A 19077-nucleotide genomic window follows, 5' to 3' on the forward strand; every position below is an offset into this window, starting at 1 on the left:
ACACATGTTTAAACTCAGGATAAGAGTGGGCAATTAGAAACTGCAAGTTGAAAGAGAAAGATAAGGGTTGGAGACTAGTATTTAGTTACAGCTAAAGATATGGAAATAGAAGAGATGACTAAGGAAAAGGACATAAAGAGATGAGAGAAGGGACTTGAGAAATGCCTATATTAAGGAGCACAGGTAGAAGACAATAAGAGAAAGCTAGAAGAACAAAGATACTTGAGAAATATATGATAGGGGAGCATTACTTTGAAACTGTATCAAAATATATACACAGTTTTTAATCCTGCTAAAACCTACAATAATTTGGTCTTTAATTCACAATTAGATTTTTATCTATCATATTTACAAATCTGATTACTGAAGGTTAGAAAACAGCCTATGCACTTTATGAAGATCCACTTTATCAAAGATTCACTTTGATAGCAAAACACAAATGTAAAGTTTCCAATTTCAAAATTAAACCTACTGTATTAGGATTTTTATTGGACATATGCAGGATCACGCTGGCTCTAGTTCCCCTTAAAAGGAAAATTTGTCAAACAGGAGCTCAAACTAGGTTATCATTGGTGCTAATTTCTTCCTCTTGCTGCCAGCTGACACAAACTAGGGAAGTCACCTGATTATACCTAGGATTTGTGAAGATCTGCCACAGGTTTCCCAGCCCTGGCACTCTATCCCACTTCACCTGCTCTCTCCCCACCAAATGCCCTGAGAAGCTGCTTATGTGCAAAATACATAAGAGGTCCTGTCAGGTCCAGGCTCTTTCAATAATCCTTACAAACCATACTTTACCCTATAACAATATTGCAATTCTATCAATTAAAACAAAATTTTATAATAAATAATATCTTCATGTTTGTGGGTTGTTTAATCCTTCACATTTTAAAATACCTACATCTACACACATTTATACTAGAAATTTGAAGAAAACTGAACTTACTTTTCCAATACCATTCTTCTTCTTTGTAATTTACTTTTACAACTGTTACATGGACCAAAATGGACAGCATCAAGTGGATGCCACTCAGGTATTACGTTTGTGAAGGTTACCAGATTCTTTGAACACCTAGACAAAAGGAGATATATACATTGTTGTGCTCATTAGACCATTTGCTATTATTTTATTTGTGAGTTTAATTCATTTTTGAAAGTTCGAAACTATATCAAAATAAAAAAGAAAGTTCAAAACTACTTTAAAAAAACCAAAGGACTTTGGCTTTTCTTCAAAATTACTAAAATCTTCAGTCAATCATAAACATAGTAAGTATGTGTATGTTCACATTAGCTTTAAGTATAATAGTTTTTAATAATTTAAAAATTAAAATTAGTCAGGTGTGGCAACACATGCCTGTAATCCCTGCTACTGAGGGAAGTTGAGGCTAGAATATCTCTTAGGCTCTAGAGTTCTGAGCTGTAGGGGGTTAAATCAGTCAAGGCATCCAAACCAAATTCTGTACTGAAAGTGAGCCCCAAAGAGCAGGGAGCAGCCAGGCTGCCTAAGGAGGGGTAAATTAGCATCTCAGAAGTTGGAAAAGGTCAAAATTTTTGAAAGAAAAAATATGGCTAGCATTTGAGAAGAAAAGATTAGTTAAAATTATGTATTAGTAAAAATATATAAATTGTTCCATTTCCTTGGACACATTTTTATAATGAAAGAACATGTGTTATCTGAGAACTTCATTAAGCAAGGCTACATGGAAATTTTTTTTAAATTAAACCTAATCAAAATAATTTACTACATTAACAGGCTTCTGAAAAACACATTTTTTTAAACTGTATGTTGTTTGATATGTTACTGCAATGGAAACAGGGGAGGAACAAGCATTTCTTAAGCATCTACTTACTATGTGCCAGGCACTATGCTAAGCATTTTACAATTATTATCTCATTTGACCTTCAGACTGTCCTGGAAGGTAGGTGCTGTTAGGACTGACCCTCATTTTATAGTTGAGGAAAACTGAGGTAGACAATGATCAGGTGATTTGCCCAGGGCACACAGCTAATTAGTGAACTCTAGTCTTTCTGACTTCAGGCCCAGTGTTCTATCCACTGAGACACCTAGCTGCCTCAATAACACTTCAACAGGACACTGAAGTCCCTCTTCAAAACATATCCTCTTAAAAAAATATAAAAAAGAAAAATCCACCTTAGAAACTTGGGTTTAACTTATAACAATGATTAACAGTGATCAAGTATCATAAATATGCTAAATCTAAAATACTGAAAATAGAAAATTCTAGAGAAAGGTTAGATGTTTTATTGTTTTTAAAATGTGAGTTATAAAGATCACAATGGATTATCTTGAGCAAGAGAAATGTGCAAATATATGAATTATGGTTCTCTTACTCTCTAAATTCTGAAGGCAAATTGATAAAATACGGTTTTCTTTTTTTGCATTTCACATCTAAGTGTCAACTGAAAATCTCTTTGATGTCCTAGTGGTTCCTAAGTAAAGCTTAATTTAGAGAAGTAATGTTGAAAATAGAATATTCAGCAGAAACAGTAAGCAAATGAATCTGCCTGCTGTTTTTTCCTTACAACAGACATTAGCTATTTCAGCTTTCAGCTGTAACAAATATGCTTAGAAAAGTTTGATATCTGCTAATTTCACTTTTAGCTTTTTGACCCTTTGCTGTTTTTTCCTTTCTTATGTTAGTTTTGCTCCTAAAAAAAAGTGGAAGGAGGAGAGGGGAAAGAAGCAAATTAATTTGGCATCAAATCTAGATGGATACTATAGAAGACTTTAATAGGAAACGAGTCTCAGTGATTTCTTTTGTTATAGAAGTCTCTGAAGTTTTTAGTAATAAGGGGGTCAGTTTAAATAGTCATATAACAAGGATCGAAGACAACGCCAAAAGACTCACGATGGAAAATGTTATCCGTATCCAGAAAAAGAACTATCGAGTCTGAATGCAGATAAAGCATACTATTTGCTCTCTCTCTTTTTTGTTTCTTCTTTCTTGTGGTTTCTCCCATTGCTTCTAATTCTTCTTTACAACATAACTAATGTGAAAATGTTTAATATGAATGTATATGTGTAGTTTGTATCAGATTGAATGCTGTCTTGGGGGTGGGGTGGGGAAAGAGGGAGAGAAAATTTAGAACTCAAAATCTTATGAAAGTGAATGTTGAAAACTAAAACTGAATAAATAAATGAATTTTGAGTTTTTTTAAAAAATGATCATATAAATGCTATAGTATAAGATAACCATCACTGTGATTTTAAATCAAACTACCTTCAAACAGAAAACAGTCTCAAGGCAACAGACTGAATGCCAAGGTACTTAGATAATTTCATTTGCTTGTTTAAACAAAGTAATCTCAGTCCTCCATGTTAGTGCTATTTTTATTTTTCTTTGAACTGTTTAGCCACTTTGGGAGTTATGTGATATAAGGACTTAGTGTTGTCTGGCTTTGCCCTCAACTTCAGTTTGTAACTTCACAGCTACAGCCTCTTCTTGATTTTTTCATCAATAAAAAAAGGTAAACAAACTATTTTTTAGCTTTGTTTCTACCTAAAACAGCTGCCAGAAAAATCAGATAATGAAAAAGTCAAATCTAACTTCTCTCCTCAAAAATTTTTCCACTAATATACCCAAGATCAACATTTTCCATTTTATTAATGGACAAAAGGATCAAAGAAAAGTATGTTTTCACTTGTAATCTGAATGCATTAAAACTAGACCCTTAAGAGGCCATTCTATCTAAACCTTTTGTTTTACAGATAGGGTTTAAGTAATTTGCCCCAAGGTCACACAAGTCAGCATAAGAACTCAGACCTTGTGAATCCAAGTCTACTCTACCTTGTATCACGCAACATTGTCTGGATAGCAAAAAGAAGAGGATGGTTCCTAACTTTATACTTCCAAACCATTCATCAACTTCTCTCTCCTTCCAGAAAGGGAGAAGGCACAGGCATAATACCAATTGAATTTCTTCCTTTCCCAATCCCAGTCAAATAGGTAAAAAGATGTTTGTAGTGATTTTCTAGGGTTCAAAAATGATGGAATTGCCTTTTCCCATGCTCACTCCCAGGTGCCAGACTCAGGGTTACAACGTGACCATCTCACCGAGGGGTTTCAAAGCTGGGGCAGCTCATAGCTCAGTTTACCACTTCTGTCAGGAGAAAGAAAAGAAGATGGCCATGGTGGATGGTAAGTCTTCCATGGGACTGAGGGAAGGAATGAGAAAATAGAAGTAACTATTCTTTAAGAATATCTGTCAAATCCTATGACCCTGAAACTGATTTCCCTCCTCTCAGAGGCAGTAATGGGTAATTAGAGACCTTATAGCATAGTGGGGGAGGAAGGAAAACTCCCACACCTACTGCTGCATGGGGAAGTCAGTCAACTTCTCTGGGCCTTCATTCCCTCATCTGATTACAGGGATAATAACACCTATAATAATAACCAGAGGGGGCCTACCTGTCATGAGACTCAAATGAGATAACGTACATAAAAGTCTTTGCATACTTAAAGTGCTAAGTTAATGTCAATTATTATTATTAAATGGGCTTGTCCTAAGCAAAAGTGAAACAACCAAGTGTGTGTGTTTCTAAGGATTCTTATTAATTTTTACTGAGCAGAAAACTCAGGGAGACTATAAGCACTGAATATTCTATGTTTCCCCTTTCAAACATTTACCAACCTAGTCCTAAACCACTCTATCCCCCCCCCAAAAAAAAACTATAGGGTATCCCTTGATTGTCCAATTTCCAGAGACCAGATTTAAAGACACAAGCACACAAATATGAACAGCTGTATAACTGTAAGACTAAGAAACTGTGCCTTAGGTATTTGGGAATCAGAGTAGTACTATACATACACAGACTATTCAAATGTTGTGTGCCTGATATACTTACAAAGCTATAATACTTTTAAAAATAATTTCAATAAAAATATCTAACCTCTGTTGATATTTGTTTCCACACTGAGAACACTCAAAGTTCCAAGAAAAAGATGACATGAAGAGCGTTTCAATGAGAGGTTCCATTTGTAGAAGCAAGGGAAATGCAAACACAGGACTTTCCATATTACCTTCAAAAAGAAAAAAAAGTGCTTTTGGGAGGCAGGTTTTTAAACACAATCAAGAAGCATTCAAGAACATTAGTCTTATTTTATTTATTAATATAACTGTCATCCTACTAAATAATGGTTGCACACCTAATTTTAGAGTGGGGGAAAAAAAGTAATTCCCCTACTCCCACAATTTCTTGCTTAAAGGTTCCAAAATTTACCATCTCTTTATTTCCTCCCTGGTGAAGGCTATTGTGACAACTTATTTTAAAAGGGTAAATCAAATAGGGGGACTTTAAAAAGGAGGAGGTGCGGGAAAAGGGAAAGCAAGGGGAAGGGAATATTTTTCTCTGATGAATTAAGGAAAGCCTAGGAGATTAGGATCCAAGTTTGATCCAAGATTATTAATGATGAGTTTCTTTTGCTATAAATGATTTTAGCTATAGATCTTGAAATAAAATAACTATGAAAAAGAATCCTGGAAGTTAAGAACTAGAAGGAATCTTAAATATATTCTAGTGTTTTTACTCTTTATTTCATATACTGAAGTTCGGAGTTGTTAAATAACCTGCCCAAGGTTACACAGCTGGTTAATGGCAGAACTAGGAGTAGAGAACCTCTATAGTTTATTGAGTAGGGTGACATAGTCAGACTTGAGCTTTAAGATTAATCTGGGAGTAACCTGCTTGAGCTTTCCCCCAAACCCCTCCAAATACCTGTAAAAAATGGCTCTAAACAAATTCTACAGCATCAGAACCCACAAAAATAGAATGAAACAAATTTCCACCCCAAGACAACCTAGACGGTTGATCACTATATTGCGCTGGACTGGGAGAGAAACACAGTTCAGCCTGAGCACACAGGCAAAGACCAGGCCTCAGAGAACCTGGAGCAGGCCTCAGAGGACTGAATCACGGTCAGCTGTGACGGTTTCCATAGTTCTCAACCCACAAACACCAACAACAACTTAGAAGGTCAGTAGGAAAAGTCTGTGACGTCAAGTGAGAGAAAAGCTCTTGGCTCCAGCCCTCGTCCAACGCAAAACCTAGGGCAGCAGCTGCTTCCAGAGCTCAGCCCACAGACGGGGAATCAAGTGGCTGATCAGAGAGGGATTGCAGGGATCTCTCTGCTGGTACTTGGATCTGGCTCACAGTTCTGGGTGGCGGTCCTGGGGCAAGGAGGAGCACTGGTGTGGTAGAGCTTGTAGTGACAGTGCAGAGTAAATCCTACTCGCAGTCCCAGGGCAAAAGAGTGCTTGTGGTCACTCTCAGACCAAAGTACAGGCCAAGAAACAAGTAAACACTTCACCCTTCATCATACCACCTTGGAAGAACTGAAAATTCACAGGTCCCTAGAAGTATCTCTAAAAACAGCTGCACAAAACCCCCGAAGCTTGGGACAGTACATTCTCCACACTGGAAGCAGACCCCTACCTTAACAAAGAGTTTATAACTCAAGTAACTGGCTGGGATCATGATCAAATTTCACAAGAAAAAAGTCAAACCACAGAATCTTTCTTTGGTGACACAGAAGATCAAAACATATGACCAAAAGACAACAAAGTCAAAGCTCCTACATCCAAAGCCTCCAAGAAAAACATGCATCAATCCCAGGCCATGGAAGGGCTCAAAAAGGATTTTGAGAAGCAAGTAAGTATTGGAAAAAACTAAGACAAATGAGAGTGATGCAAGAAAATCATGAAAAACAAGTCAACAGCTTGCTAAAGGAGACCCAAAAAAATACTGAAGAAAATAACACCTTAAAAAATAGCCTAACCCAAATGACAAAAAAGGTCCAAGAAGCCCATGAGGAGAAGAATGCCTTAAAAAGCAGAATTGGCCAAATGGAAAAGGAAGCCCAAAAGTTCACTGAAGAAAATACTTCCTTAAAAATTAGAATGGAGCAAATAGAAGCTAATAACTATGAGAAATCAAGATATGAAAAAAAAAAACCAAAAGAATGAAAAAACAGAAGACAATGTGAAATATCTCACTGGAAAAACAACTGACCTGGAAAATAGATCCAAGAGAGAGAATTTAAAAATTACTGGACTGTCTGAAAGCCATTATCAAAAAAAGAGCCTAAACATCAACTTTCAAGAAATTAGCAAGGAAAACTGCCCAGATATTCTAGAACCAGGGGACAAAACAGAAATTGAAAGAATCCACTGATCTCCTCCTGAAAGAGATCCCCAAAGGAAAACTCCTAGGAATATTGTAGCCAAATTCCAGAGTTCCCAGGGCAAGGAGAAAATATTGCAAGCAGCCAAAAAGAAAAAATTCAAGTATTGTGGAAACACAATCAGGATAACACAAGATTTAGCAGCTTCTACATTAAGGGACCGGAAATATGATATTCCGGAAGGCAAAGGAGATAGGATTACAACCAAGAATCACCTACCCAGCAAAACTGAGTATAATCCTTCAGAGGAAAAAATGGTCATTCAGTAAAATAGAGGACTTTCAAGCATTCTTGATGAAAACACCAGAGCTGAATAGAAAATTTGACTTTCAGATACAGGACTCCAGTGGAACATGAAGAGGTAAACAGGAAAGAGAAATCACAAGGGACTTATTAAGGTTGAACTGTTTACATTCTTGCATGGAAAGATGATATTTGTAACTCACGAGACCTTTGTCAGTATTAGGATAGTTGGAGGAAAAAAAATTATATGTATAGACAGAGAGATAGACAGATAGAGAGCACAGGGTGAGTTGAAGAGGAAGGGGCGATATCTGAAGAATAAAATTAAAGGGAGAAGGAGAAAGGGAAAGGTAGAATGGGGTAAATTATCTCACAAAAAAGACAAGAAAAGGCTTTTACAGTGGAGGGGAAGTGGGGGAAGGGGAGAGGGAATGAGCAAATCTTATTCTCACCAGATCTGGCTTAAGGAGGAAATAACATACACATTCAATTGGGTATGGAAATCTATCTTACCCTACAGGAAAATAGGGAGGAAGGGGACAAGAGAGCAGGGACATGATAGAGGGGAGGGCAGACTGGTGGAGGGGATAATTAGAAGCAAAAACTTCTCAGGAGGGACAGAGTTAAAAGAGAGAACGGAATAAACGGGGGGCAGGATAGGATGAAGGGAAATATAGTTAGTTTTTCACAACATGACTACTATGGAAGTGTTTTGCATGACTACACATGTATAACCTGTATGGAGTTGCTTGCCTTCTTGATGAGGGTGGATAGGGAGAGAGGAATGGAGAAAATTTGGAACCCAAAGTTTTAAAAACAAATGTTAAAAATTGTTTTCACATGCAACTGGGAAATAAGATATACAGGCAATAGAGTATAGAAATCTATCCTGCCCTACAGAAAAATAGAAGGGGAAGGGGTTAAGAGAAGGAGGGGGAGGATAGAAGGGAGGGCAGATTATGGGAATGGGTATTCAGAATGCATGCTGTCTTGGGGTGAGGGGAGGGATGAGATGGGGAGAAAATTTGGAACTCAAAATCTTGTGGAAGTGAATGTTGAAAACTACAAATAAATTAATAAAACGGGGGGGGGCCAAATTTTTTTAAAAAATAATCTGCTTGGCAAACTACATAGAGCAAATTAACTGAATAACTGATTGGGTGTCCCACACTAAGTTGGGCACAAACACAGCAAGCCCTCAGTGGTGGAAGAGGACTAAACCAACCTACTTAGAAATGGAACAGGTTGGGGGCGGAGCCAAGATGGCGGAGTGAAAGCAGTGACTTGCTTGAGCTCTCCTCCAAACCCCTCCAAATACTCATAAAAAATGGCTCTAAACAAATTCTGAAGCAGCAGAACCCACAAAAAGACAGAGTGAAACAAATTTCCAGCCCAAGACAACCTGGATGACTGATCACAAAGGTGTATCGCACTGGGCTGGGAGCACAGCGCAGCGTGGCATGGGCGCGCAGGCTTCAGGGAACCTGGACCAGGCCTCATAGGACTGAATCGCGGGCAGCTGTGGAGGTTTCCAGACTCCTCAATCCACCAATGCCAAAGACAACTTAGAAGGTCAGTGGGAAAAGTCTGTTTCTGTGGGTGCTGAGACAGGAAGGTGGGGTTTCAGCTCCATTCCCCAAGAGCACGGCCCTGGGTGGGGGGCAGCTGCTTCCCGAGCTTCCGGCCCACAGACTGAGGGGGAATCCTGTGGCTGATCAGAGAGGAATTGCAGGGATCTCTTTGCCAGTGCTGAGGCAGCAATCTCTTGCTTTGCCCATGTTTGGATCTGGGTCACAGTTCTAGGCGGCAGTGCTGGGGCGAGGAGGAATGCTGGCACGGTGGAGCCTGGAGTGGCTGTGGAGAGGAACCCTTCCTCACAGTTACAGGACAGAAAGGAATATTTGTGGTCACAGGCCAGGAAAGGAGTAAACACCTTGCCCCTTATCATACCACCTTGGTAGAACTGAAAATTTACAGGTCCCTACAAGTATTTCTGAAAACAGCTACACAAACCCCTGAAGCTTGGGACAGTACACTCTCCACATTGGAAGCAGACTCTTACCTTAACAAAGAGTTTAAAACTCAAGTAACTGGCTGGGATCATGAGCAAGCAGCGCAAAAAGAGTCAGACCATAGAATCTTACTTTGGTGAAAAAGATCAAAATATACAACCAGAAGAAGACAACAAAGTCAAAGCTCCTACATCCAAAGCCTCCAAGAAAAATATGAATCAGTCCCAGGCCTTGGAAGAGCTCAAAAGGGATTTTGAGAAGCAAGTAAGGGAAGTAGAGGAAAAACTGAGAGTGATGCAAGAAAATCACAAAAAACAAGTCAACAGCTTGCTAAAGGAGACCCCAAAAAATACTGAAGAAAATAACACCTTAAAAAATAGCCTAACCCAAATGGCAAAAGAGGTCCAAAAAGCCAATGAGGAGAGGAATGCCCTAAAAAGAAAAACTGGCCAAATGGAAAAGGAAGTCCAAAAGATTACTGAAGAAAATACTTCCTTAAAAATTAGAATAGAGCAATTGGAAGATAGTGACTTCATGAGAAATCACGACACAGTAGAACAAATCCAAAAGAATGAAAAATTAGAAAACAATGTGAAATATCTCACTGGAAAAACAACTGACCTGGAAAATAGATCCAGGAGAGAGAATTAAAAATTATTGGACTATCTGAAAGCCATGATCAAAAAAAGAGCCTAGACATCATCTTTCAAGAAATTATCAAGGAAAACTGCCCTGATATTAGAACCAGAGGGCAAAATAGAAATTGAAAGAATCCACAGATCTCCTCCTGAAAGAGATCCCCAAAGGAAAACTCCTAGGAATATTATAGCCAAATTCCAGAGTTCCCAGGTCAAGGAGAAAATATTACAAGCTGCCAGAAGGAAACAGTTCAAGTATTGTGGAAACACAATCAGGATAACACAAGATTTAGCAGCTTCTACATTAAAGGACCACAGGGCATGGAATATAATATTCCGGAGGGCAAAGGAGATAGGATTACAACCAAGAATCACCTACCCAGCAAAACTGAGTATAATCCTTCAGGGGAAAAAATGGTCATTCAGTGAAATAGAGGACTTTCAAGCATTCTTGATGAAAAGACCAGAGCTGAATAGAAAATTTGACTTTCAAATACAGGACTCAAGTGGAACATGAAGAGGTAAACAGGAAAGAGAAATCATAAGAGACTTATTAAGATTGAACTGTTTACATTCCTGCATGGAAAGATGTATTTATAACTCATGAGACCTTTGTCAGTATTAGGGTCGTTGGAGGAAAAAAATTATATGTATGTATATGTAGATAGATAGACAGAGGACACAGGGTGAGTTGAAAATTAAGGGGTCCTATCTAGAGAATAAAATTAAGGGATGAGAGAGGATTATATTAGGAGAAGAAGAAAGAGAGTGGTAGAATGGGGTAAATTATCTCACAAAAAAAAAACAGAAAAGTCTCTTGCAGTGGAGGGAACAGGGAAGGTGAGAGGGAATGAGTGAATCTTATTCTCATAGGATTTGGCTAAGGAGGAAATAACATACACATTCAATTGGGTATGGAAATCTGTCTTACCCTACAGGAAAATAGCGGGAGAAGGGGACAAGAGAGCATGGGGATGACAGAGAGGAAGGCAGATTGGGAAAGGGGTAATCAGAAGCAAATACTTCTGAGGAGGGACAGGGTCAAAAGAAAGAATAGAAGAAATGGGAGGGCAGGATAGGATTAAGGGAAATAGAGTTAGTTTTTCACAACATGTCTACTATGGGTGTTTTGCATAACTGCACATGTACAACCTATATTGAGTTGCTTGCCTTTTCAATGAGGGTGGTGTGGGGAGGGAGAAGAGAAAATTTGAAACCTAAAGTTTTAAAAAACATATGTTTAAAAAAATGTTTTCACATGCTACTGGAAATAAGAAATACAGGAAATGAGGTATAGAAGTCTATCCTGCCCTACAGGAAAATAGAAGGGGAAGGGGATTAGAGAAGGGGAGAGAGATAAAAGAGAGGACAGACTAGGGGAAGGGATATTCAGAGTGCATGCCATCTTGGGGTGGGGGGAGGGGAGACGGGGTAAAAATTTGGAACTCAAAAACTTGTGGGAGTGAATGTTGAAAACTAAAAATAAATAAAATTTATATTTTAAAGAAATGGAACAGGTCAACAACAACAGCTATCAGCGGTGGAATTTGGCACACGAGTTATCAATGTACTTTGAGCCTGGGTGAAGGAGAACGACCTAGTTGCCCAACAAACAAGGTCCATCCTATCCTTCTGGACATGCCCAGGATTTTCCCTAAAACAATGGAGCATATTTAATCATACCATTCTCACAAAAATATTAATAATATTATTGTTATGCTCCATTAATATTAATACTTTTAGTAAAAGCAAAATGGATTTTGTACCTTTAATAAAATTTCATATTTATCTTATCCATTTTTATTTCAACTTTTGTGCATATTTTGCATTTTATGAAAGAAATATATGAATACAATTTATAAGTAAGTATTAGAGTCTATGCTCAAAATTTAACTGCTAAAGGTTTGTGATTTTAAAAGTTGGGAGACCATTCTTCTAAAGAAACTTTTCAACTACAAAAAACAGAACACTTAAAAGTTTCCATCATTGCAAATTACTTACCTAACTTACAATGAAGTTTTGGTTGAAGCTTAGCAAAAATTTTGTTTCTGACTTCATTTAGGTGAGTCTCAGCCTTTCGAAGTCTATCTGAAACATTCCTTATAGAACTTTCATCTAAAAACAAAATTAAATACAGAGTATATATTAGTATTTTGTAAAATTCTTATTAATCTGTCTTTCCCATCAGCATTTTAGAAATATTAGCCACATTTTGGAGAGTCATTTTATTGTGGACAGAGAGAGTGAGAGTCAGAAATATCTCAGTATAAGTCATGTCTCAGAAACAAACTGGTTGAGTGACTCCGGGTACATTTAATTTCCTTGGTATCCTGAAACAACCCTCCAAGACTATAAACTGCCAAGCCAGTGCCATTTGCATAAGTCACAGCTACATGTGGCCCACAACATTCCTGAGTGCAGCCTAAACCAGACTTAAATCTGGTTAACTGGGAAACATTTAACAAAATAAATAATAAATTCAATAAATAAAAGTACAATAAAACAGATACTGTTAATATGTAGTTTTCTAACACACAGTCTGCAGCGATCTTCATGTGCCTTTTAGTAGCCAACATTTCTCTCGCAGCTCCGCCCCCCTTCCATTACCAAAACCCCAACTTTGGATTACTCTAGTCATCCACCTCCTTCATTCTATTCATGTGCTGCTGAATGAAGCTAAGGGAAATCAGCAGACAGTGCTTATTGGGTCTGTGACAAATTTCTAATCTTAACTGGGCCCTCACTGTAGTGAGGCAAACATTTTACTTAACCCTTATCAATTTGATGTCCCACTCCTAACAGATAAGAGTTCCAAACCTCACCTCTCTTCAAGCCTCCCACAGAACCCTGTGCCCCTACCCTCTCAGAAGAGGGCCTCATATCATACTTCACTAAAAAAACTGAGCAGGGACTGTCTTCTACTTCTGTGTATATCCCCAGTGCTTAGTACAGTACCTGGCACTAGTGTTTTTTGCACTGTGTGTTTCCCATGCCTGGAACACAGTCCCTCCTAAGACAGTAACTGGAACATAATAGGTGCTTAGTAAATGTTTGTTCCCTTTCCTTCCTATTTCTGATGAGGGTACCATCAATCCAATATCCCAGGTTCATAACCTCTGTATTTCTCTTTACTTCTCACTTTCCCTAACCCCACACATCCAACCAATTGCCCAATCTTTCCTTTTCTACCTCCATAATAATTCTGGGATCCATGTTTTCCTCACTATTTACACAACCACCACCTTAGAGCCTCTCGTTACCTTTCACCTGGACCTGTTCTAGTCTATCCTATATAGTATATACTGTCAAAATGTGTATGTATGTATGCGTGTGTGTGTGTATACGTATTTGTGTACACACACACACACACACACACACACACACACACACACACACGAGTATATACTATCAAAAGTAATTTTCTTTAACTAAGATCTGACCAGGTCACTTCCCTACTCAAATTCCAATTGTTATCTAAGATAAAATACCAACAACTCTGTTTGGCTTTGAAAGCCTTTTACAACATGGTCCTAACCTATCTTTCCAGCCTCATTATATATTCCTCCCTCTCTTCAACTCCATGGTCCAGTCGAATTGACCTTCTAGCTATTTTCCAAGCACCATACTCATCTCCATGACTTTGCATCACTCATCACCATTCCTGGAATGCAGTCCCTCCTAATAACCACATAAAATCCCTTACTTCTTTTAAGATGCAGCTCAAGCAACATCTTCTACAGAAAGCCTTTTTCTAATCCCCCAAATGTTATTGCCCTCCCTCATGTTTATTTTGTATTTATTCACATAAATACATATCTCCCTCCAAAGAATATAAGATTGAGAGCAGGGACAATTTCATTTTTCATTTTCACATTTCCAGAATATAGCACAGAGTAAGTATTTAATAAATGATTGTTGAACATCTCATACCATATGCCAAGATATGGTCAAAATAGATACATGCTTTAAATATAAAGGGTGATACCATAAGCAAATCAGGGGAGAATGGAATAGTTTACCTGTCAGATTTATGGTAAGGGAAGAACTAAATGAGATAAAAAGCATTACAACAGGTAAAATGGATAATTTTGATTATATGAAATTTAAAAAGTTTTGCACGAACAAAACCAATACAGCCAAGATTAGAAGAAAAAGAGAAAGGGGGGGGATGTTCTATAGCAAATGTCTCTCATAAAGGCTTCATTTCTCAAATATGAAGAGAATTTAGTAAAATCATAAGAATGTTAAGTCATTCCCCAATCCATAAATGGTCAAAGGATATGAAGAGGTAGTTTTCAGATGAAGACATCAAAGCTATCTATAGTCATATGAAAAATGCTCTAAGTCACTAACGGGTAGAGAAATGCAAATTAAAACGGGGTACCACCACACATCTATTCAGACTGGCTAATATGAGAACAAAGAAAAATGATAAATGTTGAAGAGAATATGGGAAAATCGGAACACTAATGCACTGCTGGAGTTGTAAACTGATCCAACCATTCTGGAGAGCAATTTGGAACTATGCCCAAAGGGCTGTAAATCTGTACATACTCTTTGACCCAGCAATACCACAACTAGGTCTGTATCCCAAAGAGGGAAAAAAAAAAGGGAAAAGGACCTATATATACAAAAATATTCGTAGCAGCTCCTTTTGTAGTGGCCAACAATTGGAAATTAGGGGATATCCATCAATTGGGGAATGGCTGAACAAGCTGTGGTATATGATAGTAACAGAATACTATTGCGCTATAAGAAATGATGAGAAGAATGCTTTCAGAAAAAGCTGGAAAAACTTACATGAACTGATGCAAAGTGAAGTGAGCAGAATCAGGAGAACATTGTACACAGTAACAGTAATATTGTACAATGATCAACTGTGAATGAATTCTCAGCAATACAATGATTCGAGACAATTCCAAAGGACTCATGATGAAAAATGTTATCTACTTCCAGAGAAAGAACTGAATGAGTCTGAATGCAGATCAAAGCATATTATTTCTTCATGGGTTTTTTTTACTGTGTTCTCCTTCACAAAATGACTAATATGGAAATGTTTTGCATGACACTACCTGCAGGACACTATGCACATGTATAACCTATATCAAATTGCTTATTGTCTTAGAAAAGGGGGGAAAGAAGGAGAGAATTTAGAACTCAAAATTTTTTAAAAAAATAATGTTAAAAATTGTTTTTACATGTAATTGGGAAAAAACATTCTTTAAAAAATGCTTACTGACTGAAGTAGTTGGTTTCAAACCTTTTCTTCTTTCCTCAAATCTCTCTACGCTACCCCTACCCTTCTCTCTCTCAGGCCACCTCACATTCTACGTCACAAACAAAATGGAGGCCATCTGCGGGAGAACCCTTTTTCTCTCCTCCTCTCTATCTCAATCTCTTTCAGAGCTTCACCTGTGCTCTCTCCTCTTTCATCCAGTCTAAGGAAGATGGCTGCTTTTCTCTCTTAAGAGCATAGATCTAGAGCTGGAAGGGATATCAGAAGAAGCTTGTCCTACCCACCTCATTTTACAAATGAGAAAACTAAGGTTCCAGGACATTAAGTGATTTGCCAGATCTTCTGACTGTAGACCCAATCAATCCTCTTTTTCCACTTACTGCCTATTTATGCCCATGACCTTTATCCTTTCTTATGGCCTCCAGAAGCTTGATATACATCTCCTGCTCCTCTTTCCCTATGTCTGTCTGTCTGTCTGTCTGTCTCTCTCTCTCTCACACACACACACACACACACACACACACACACTTCTACTATCTTCCTATCTGACTCCTTTTTGTGCTGCCTATAAAATACTGTCTCCCCCATGCTTTAAAAAAAACACTTCCCTTGACTCTATTATACTCTCCTGTGATCATCCTACATTTCTGTTCCCTTTTACTGCCTAGAAAGACTTTAACAAGTTACCCCCATCTGCTTCCTGCTCATCCTCTCACTTACCAATCCTCTGCAATTTGACTTATTTCATCACCCAGATCACTGATAAACCCAATGGTCTTTCCTTAATGGTCATCTTCTTCTTGACAGGTTTTGACACTGCTGATGACTCCTCCTAGATTCCCTTTTCCCTAAGTTTTCATGACACTACTTTTCCCTGGTTCTCAACCTACTTGTATGGCTGCTCTTTATCAGTCTCCAATGGTGGACTATTATCCATTTCTTAGCCCTAAAACTTATCTGCTCTTTAAGTCACTGTCCCAGGCCCTCTTCTCTTCTCTCTCTCTATTCTCCCTTAGTGATCTCACCAACTGCCAATGGTTCAATGAACATCTCTACACCAAAAACTCCTGAATCTATATATCTAGCTCGAACATCTTAGTTATTGTTATTGTTCAGTCTTTTCAGTTGTGCCCAACTCTTCATGAACCCTTGTGGGGTCTGTATCAATAGATATAAGCAAAAACTCTTGGGAGAGAGGGTCTACAATAATTAAAGAGTGTAAAGGGGTTTTGTGACCAAAAAGTTCATGAACCACTGTTCTACATCTTAAGCAAAAAAAAACAAAAACAAAAAACCTAATTTTGTCACTTCCACATTCAAAAATCTTCAATAGAATTGTCTCTACTGTAAATTATGAACACTTAAGACAAGTACAGTAACATTCTCCTCATGGAGCTGTGAATTAATTCAAACAATTTAGGAAAGCCACTTGGAATTATGCAAGAAAAGTCACCAAACTGTTCATACCCTTTGATCCAGAGATCTCTCTACTGGGCATTTGTCCCCAATATGGCAAAGGTAGCAAAGAAAAGTCCCCTATATACTTAAATATACACAATGGCACTTTTTTGTAATAAAAATAGAAAGTGATAACAAGTGGGTTCCCATCAATTAGGAAACTTAATATGTGGCATATAAATGTCATGGAATACTACTGTACCATAAGAAATAAAGAATTCAGGGAAAAATAGGTGATTGACAAAGACTGTTTCCTAATACACTACACCTGTTTATGTTCTAGTGCCTTAATTTTTCAATTTACTTCTACATTTTGTTATATGACATATGTGTGAGTGTTTATTTTTAATTTAGATGGCTATGCATACAAAATGTAAGCAGTCAAACCAATCAGATCAAACTGTTGTACCCAGAGTTTGGTACTGGTTTTTTTCTCTGATCCTGTACAAGAAAAATAAATATAATTACATTTTAAAAAAAAATAAGGAATTCAGAGAAACAGAAGACTTATATGAATTGATGCAGACTGCAGTGAGCAGAACTAAGAAAACAACCTACACAATGACTATAATAACATAAATCAAAAACATTAAAATAAAGCCAAAGGCTAAATAATTTTCATGACTAACTTTGGCCCTGGAGAGAGGTACATAAGTAAATCTCCCTTCTTTCACTCCAGTGGGAGACTATGAGTACAGAATCATATATATAGTCAGTCATTCTATTAGTTTTGCTTACTATTTTCTTTGTTACAAGGGAGGGCCCGTCCAGATGGAACTAAGATCTAAAAGTAAAAGGCAGTTGGCACATAATAAAAAAGTAAAAGGCCTAAACAAAATATTCATTTATGAACACCTTAGCACTAGCTTTGGTACAAGCTGTCCTCCATACCCAGAATGCACTCCCTCTTTACCAGGGCCAGACCAGAAACCAAACACTGGAAATTTAATTCTTTCATGCCTGAAACTCCCACCCTGGGACACTCTCTGCAGACTGGGACTCTCTCAGAAACCTATCACATCTAGGATCAGCTTCAGTAATGCTTCCTTTTACCCTCTGGCCACCTTCTCACTAACAGCACCGCTTCACTAGCTGCCAAGCCACCATGCAGGCATCCCCGTTTCATATCTCCATTCTCCATCTAGTTCTTGAACCATAACCAAATCAACCATTATCACTCCTGGTAAGGATGTGTCAATCTCACTATCCCTATAACTTTCCAAACCATAGCACCTACCTTCTTCCTGGACACCACTTTGCTATATGTGCTGCTTCTCCCTATTAGAACGTAAGGTCCTTGAGGATAGGAACTTTCTTCACTTTTTTACTGGTACACCAAGCACAATGCTTGGCACAGAGAGCTTAATAAATGTTTTTTTTTTCATTCATTCATTCATCTCTGCTTTTCAGAATTCTTATCTTTAAGGCTTAGGTGCTTAAAGACTTCCCTGATCCCATAAGCTATGTGTTCTCTCCCTCCTTAAGTGACTACATATTTATTTAGCTATGAACATGCTATATCCCCCGATTACAACCCCTTCTACAATGCAGAGCACAAAAAAATTACTACATTTTTGTCTTTGCATACTCAGCATACAACATCTACTTCGCACACAATAGGTCCTCAATAAATGTTTGATGAAATGAACTAATGGACTGTTGTTAACTTGTACAAGTCCCTCATGAAATCATTCTATCCAAATATAACACCCCATCCAGGTAATGCTGGCAGCTATTTATAGTCTCCCAGGCTATTCTCCCTTTTTTCTCAAGGAGTTCAGTACCTGGCTCAAAGTATTCCCCTCAATCCCAACTCCTGTACTTATACTAGAGCTGCAAGGAGGTTTACTAGTCTAAGTTCACAAAGGCTCATTCCTTGATGAAGAACAATAACTTCTCTGAATTATGTGAACTATAAAACATATTGGTTATAGATACTTCAAACACACTTGCAGCCCTTGGGTCTTCCTTCCTGGGGATAGATTTGTCTGATCTAAAAGAAGAAGTGTGGAATAGAAGACAGATAGTCAACTTCAGAGTCAGATGGACAAGGGTTCAAGTACTGCCCTTGACATACTCTGGTTGTGTGATCCCGGGCATATTACTTAATCTTTTAGTGCCTAAGGCAACTGCATAAGACTAAAATGTGCAAAGCAAGTGCTAAACTGTATTAGTAGTAGGAACCTCCACATCAGGAGTTCCCCATACCAATGAAATTATCAATCAAAAAAAATCTCCCCCCCCAAAGCACCCCAAATCCTGATGTAAATACCAGGATGCATTAACAA

The 19077-nt window shown here is 37.9% G+C and overlaps 1 protein-coding gene and 1 long non-coding RNA gene across 3 annotated transcripts in view; one reads left to right on the forward strand and one right to left on the reverse strand.

Annotated features, from left to right (window-relative positions):
• Nucleotides 1-19077, forward strand: part of LOC110215544 (uncharacterized) — a 55866-nt gene that overhangs the window by 31298 nt on the left and 5491 nt on the right. The window contains exons 4-5 of one of the 2 annotated variants that reach the window (XR_002326562.2): nucleotides 4042-4160; nucleotides 11602-11888. This is a non-coding gene — a long non-coding RNA (uncharacterized LOC110215544). Of the gene's footprint in view, nucleotides 1-4041; nucleotides 4161-11601; nucleotides 11889-19077 lie in introns of those variants that run through there. The other variant, XR_002326563.2, reaches the window with a different exon arrangement.
• The window catches only part of USPL1 (ubiquitin specific peptidase like 1), a 37814-nt gene that overhangs the window by 13154 nt on the left and 5583 nt on the right, over nucleotides 1-19077 (reverse strand). The window contains exons 4-6 of the mRNA XM_020997128.2: nucleotides 12097-12210; nucleotides 4913-5042; nucleotides 947-1072 (exon numbers count right to left, since the gene is read on the reverse strand). Coding sequence (XP_020852787.1) covers nucleotides 947-1072; nucleotides 4913-5042; nucleotides 12097-12210 — 370 coding nt within the window. The remainder of the gene's footprint in view (nucleotides 1-946; nucleotides 1073-4912; nucleotides 5043-12096; nucleotides 12211-19077) is intronic.

The sequence above is a fragment of the Phascolarctos cinereus genome, unplaced genomic scaffold (genome assembly GCF_003287225.1).
Source record: "Phascolarctos cinereus isolate Bilbo 61053 unplaced genomic scaffold, phaCin_HiC Scaffold_726;HRSCAF=1367, whole genome shotgun sequence".
NCBI lineage: Eukaryota > Metazoa > Chordata > Mammalia > Diprotodontia > Phascolarctidae > Phascolarctos > Phascolarctos cinereus.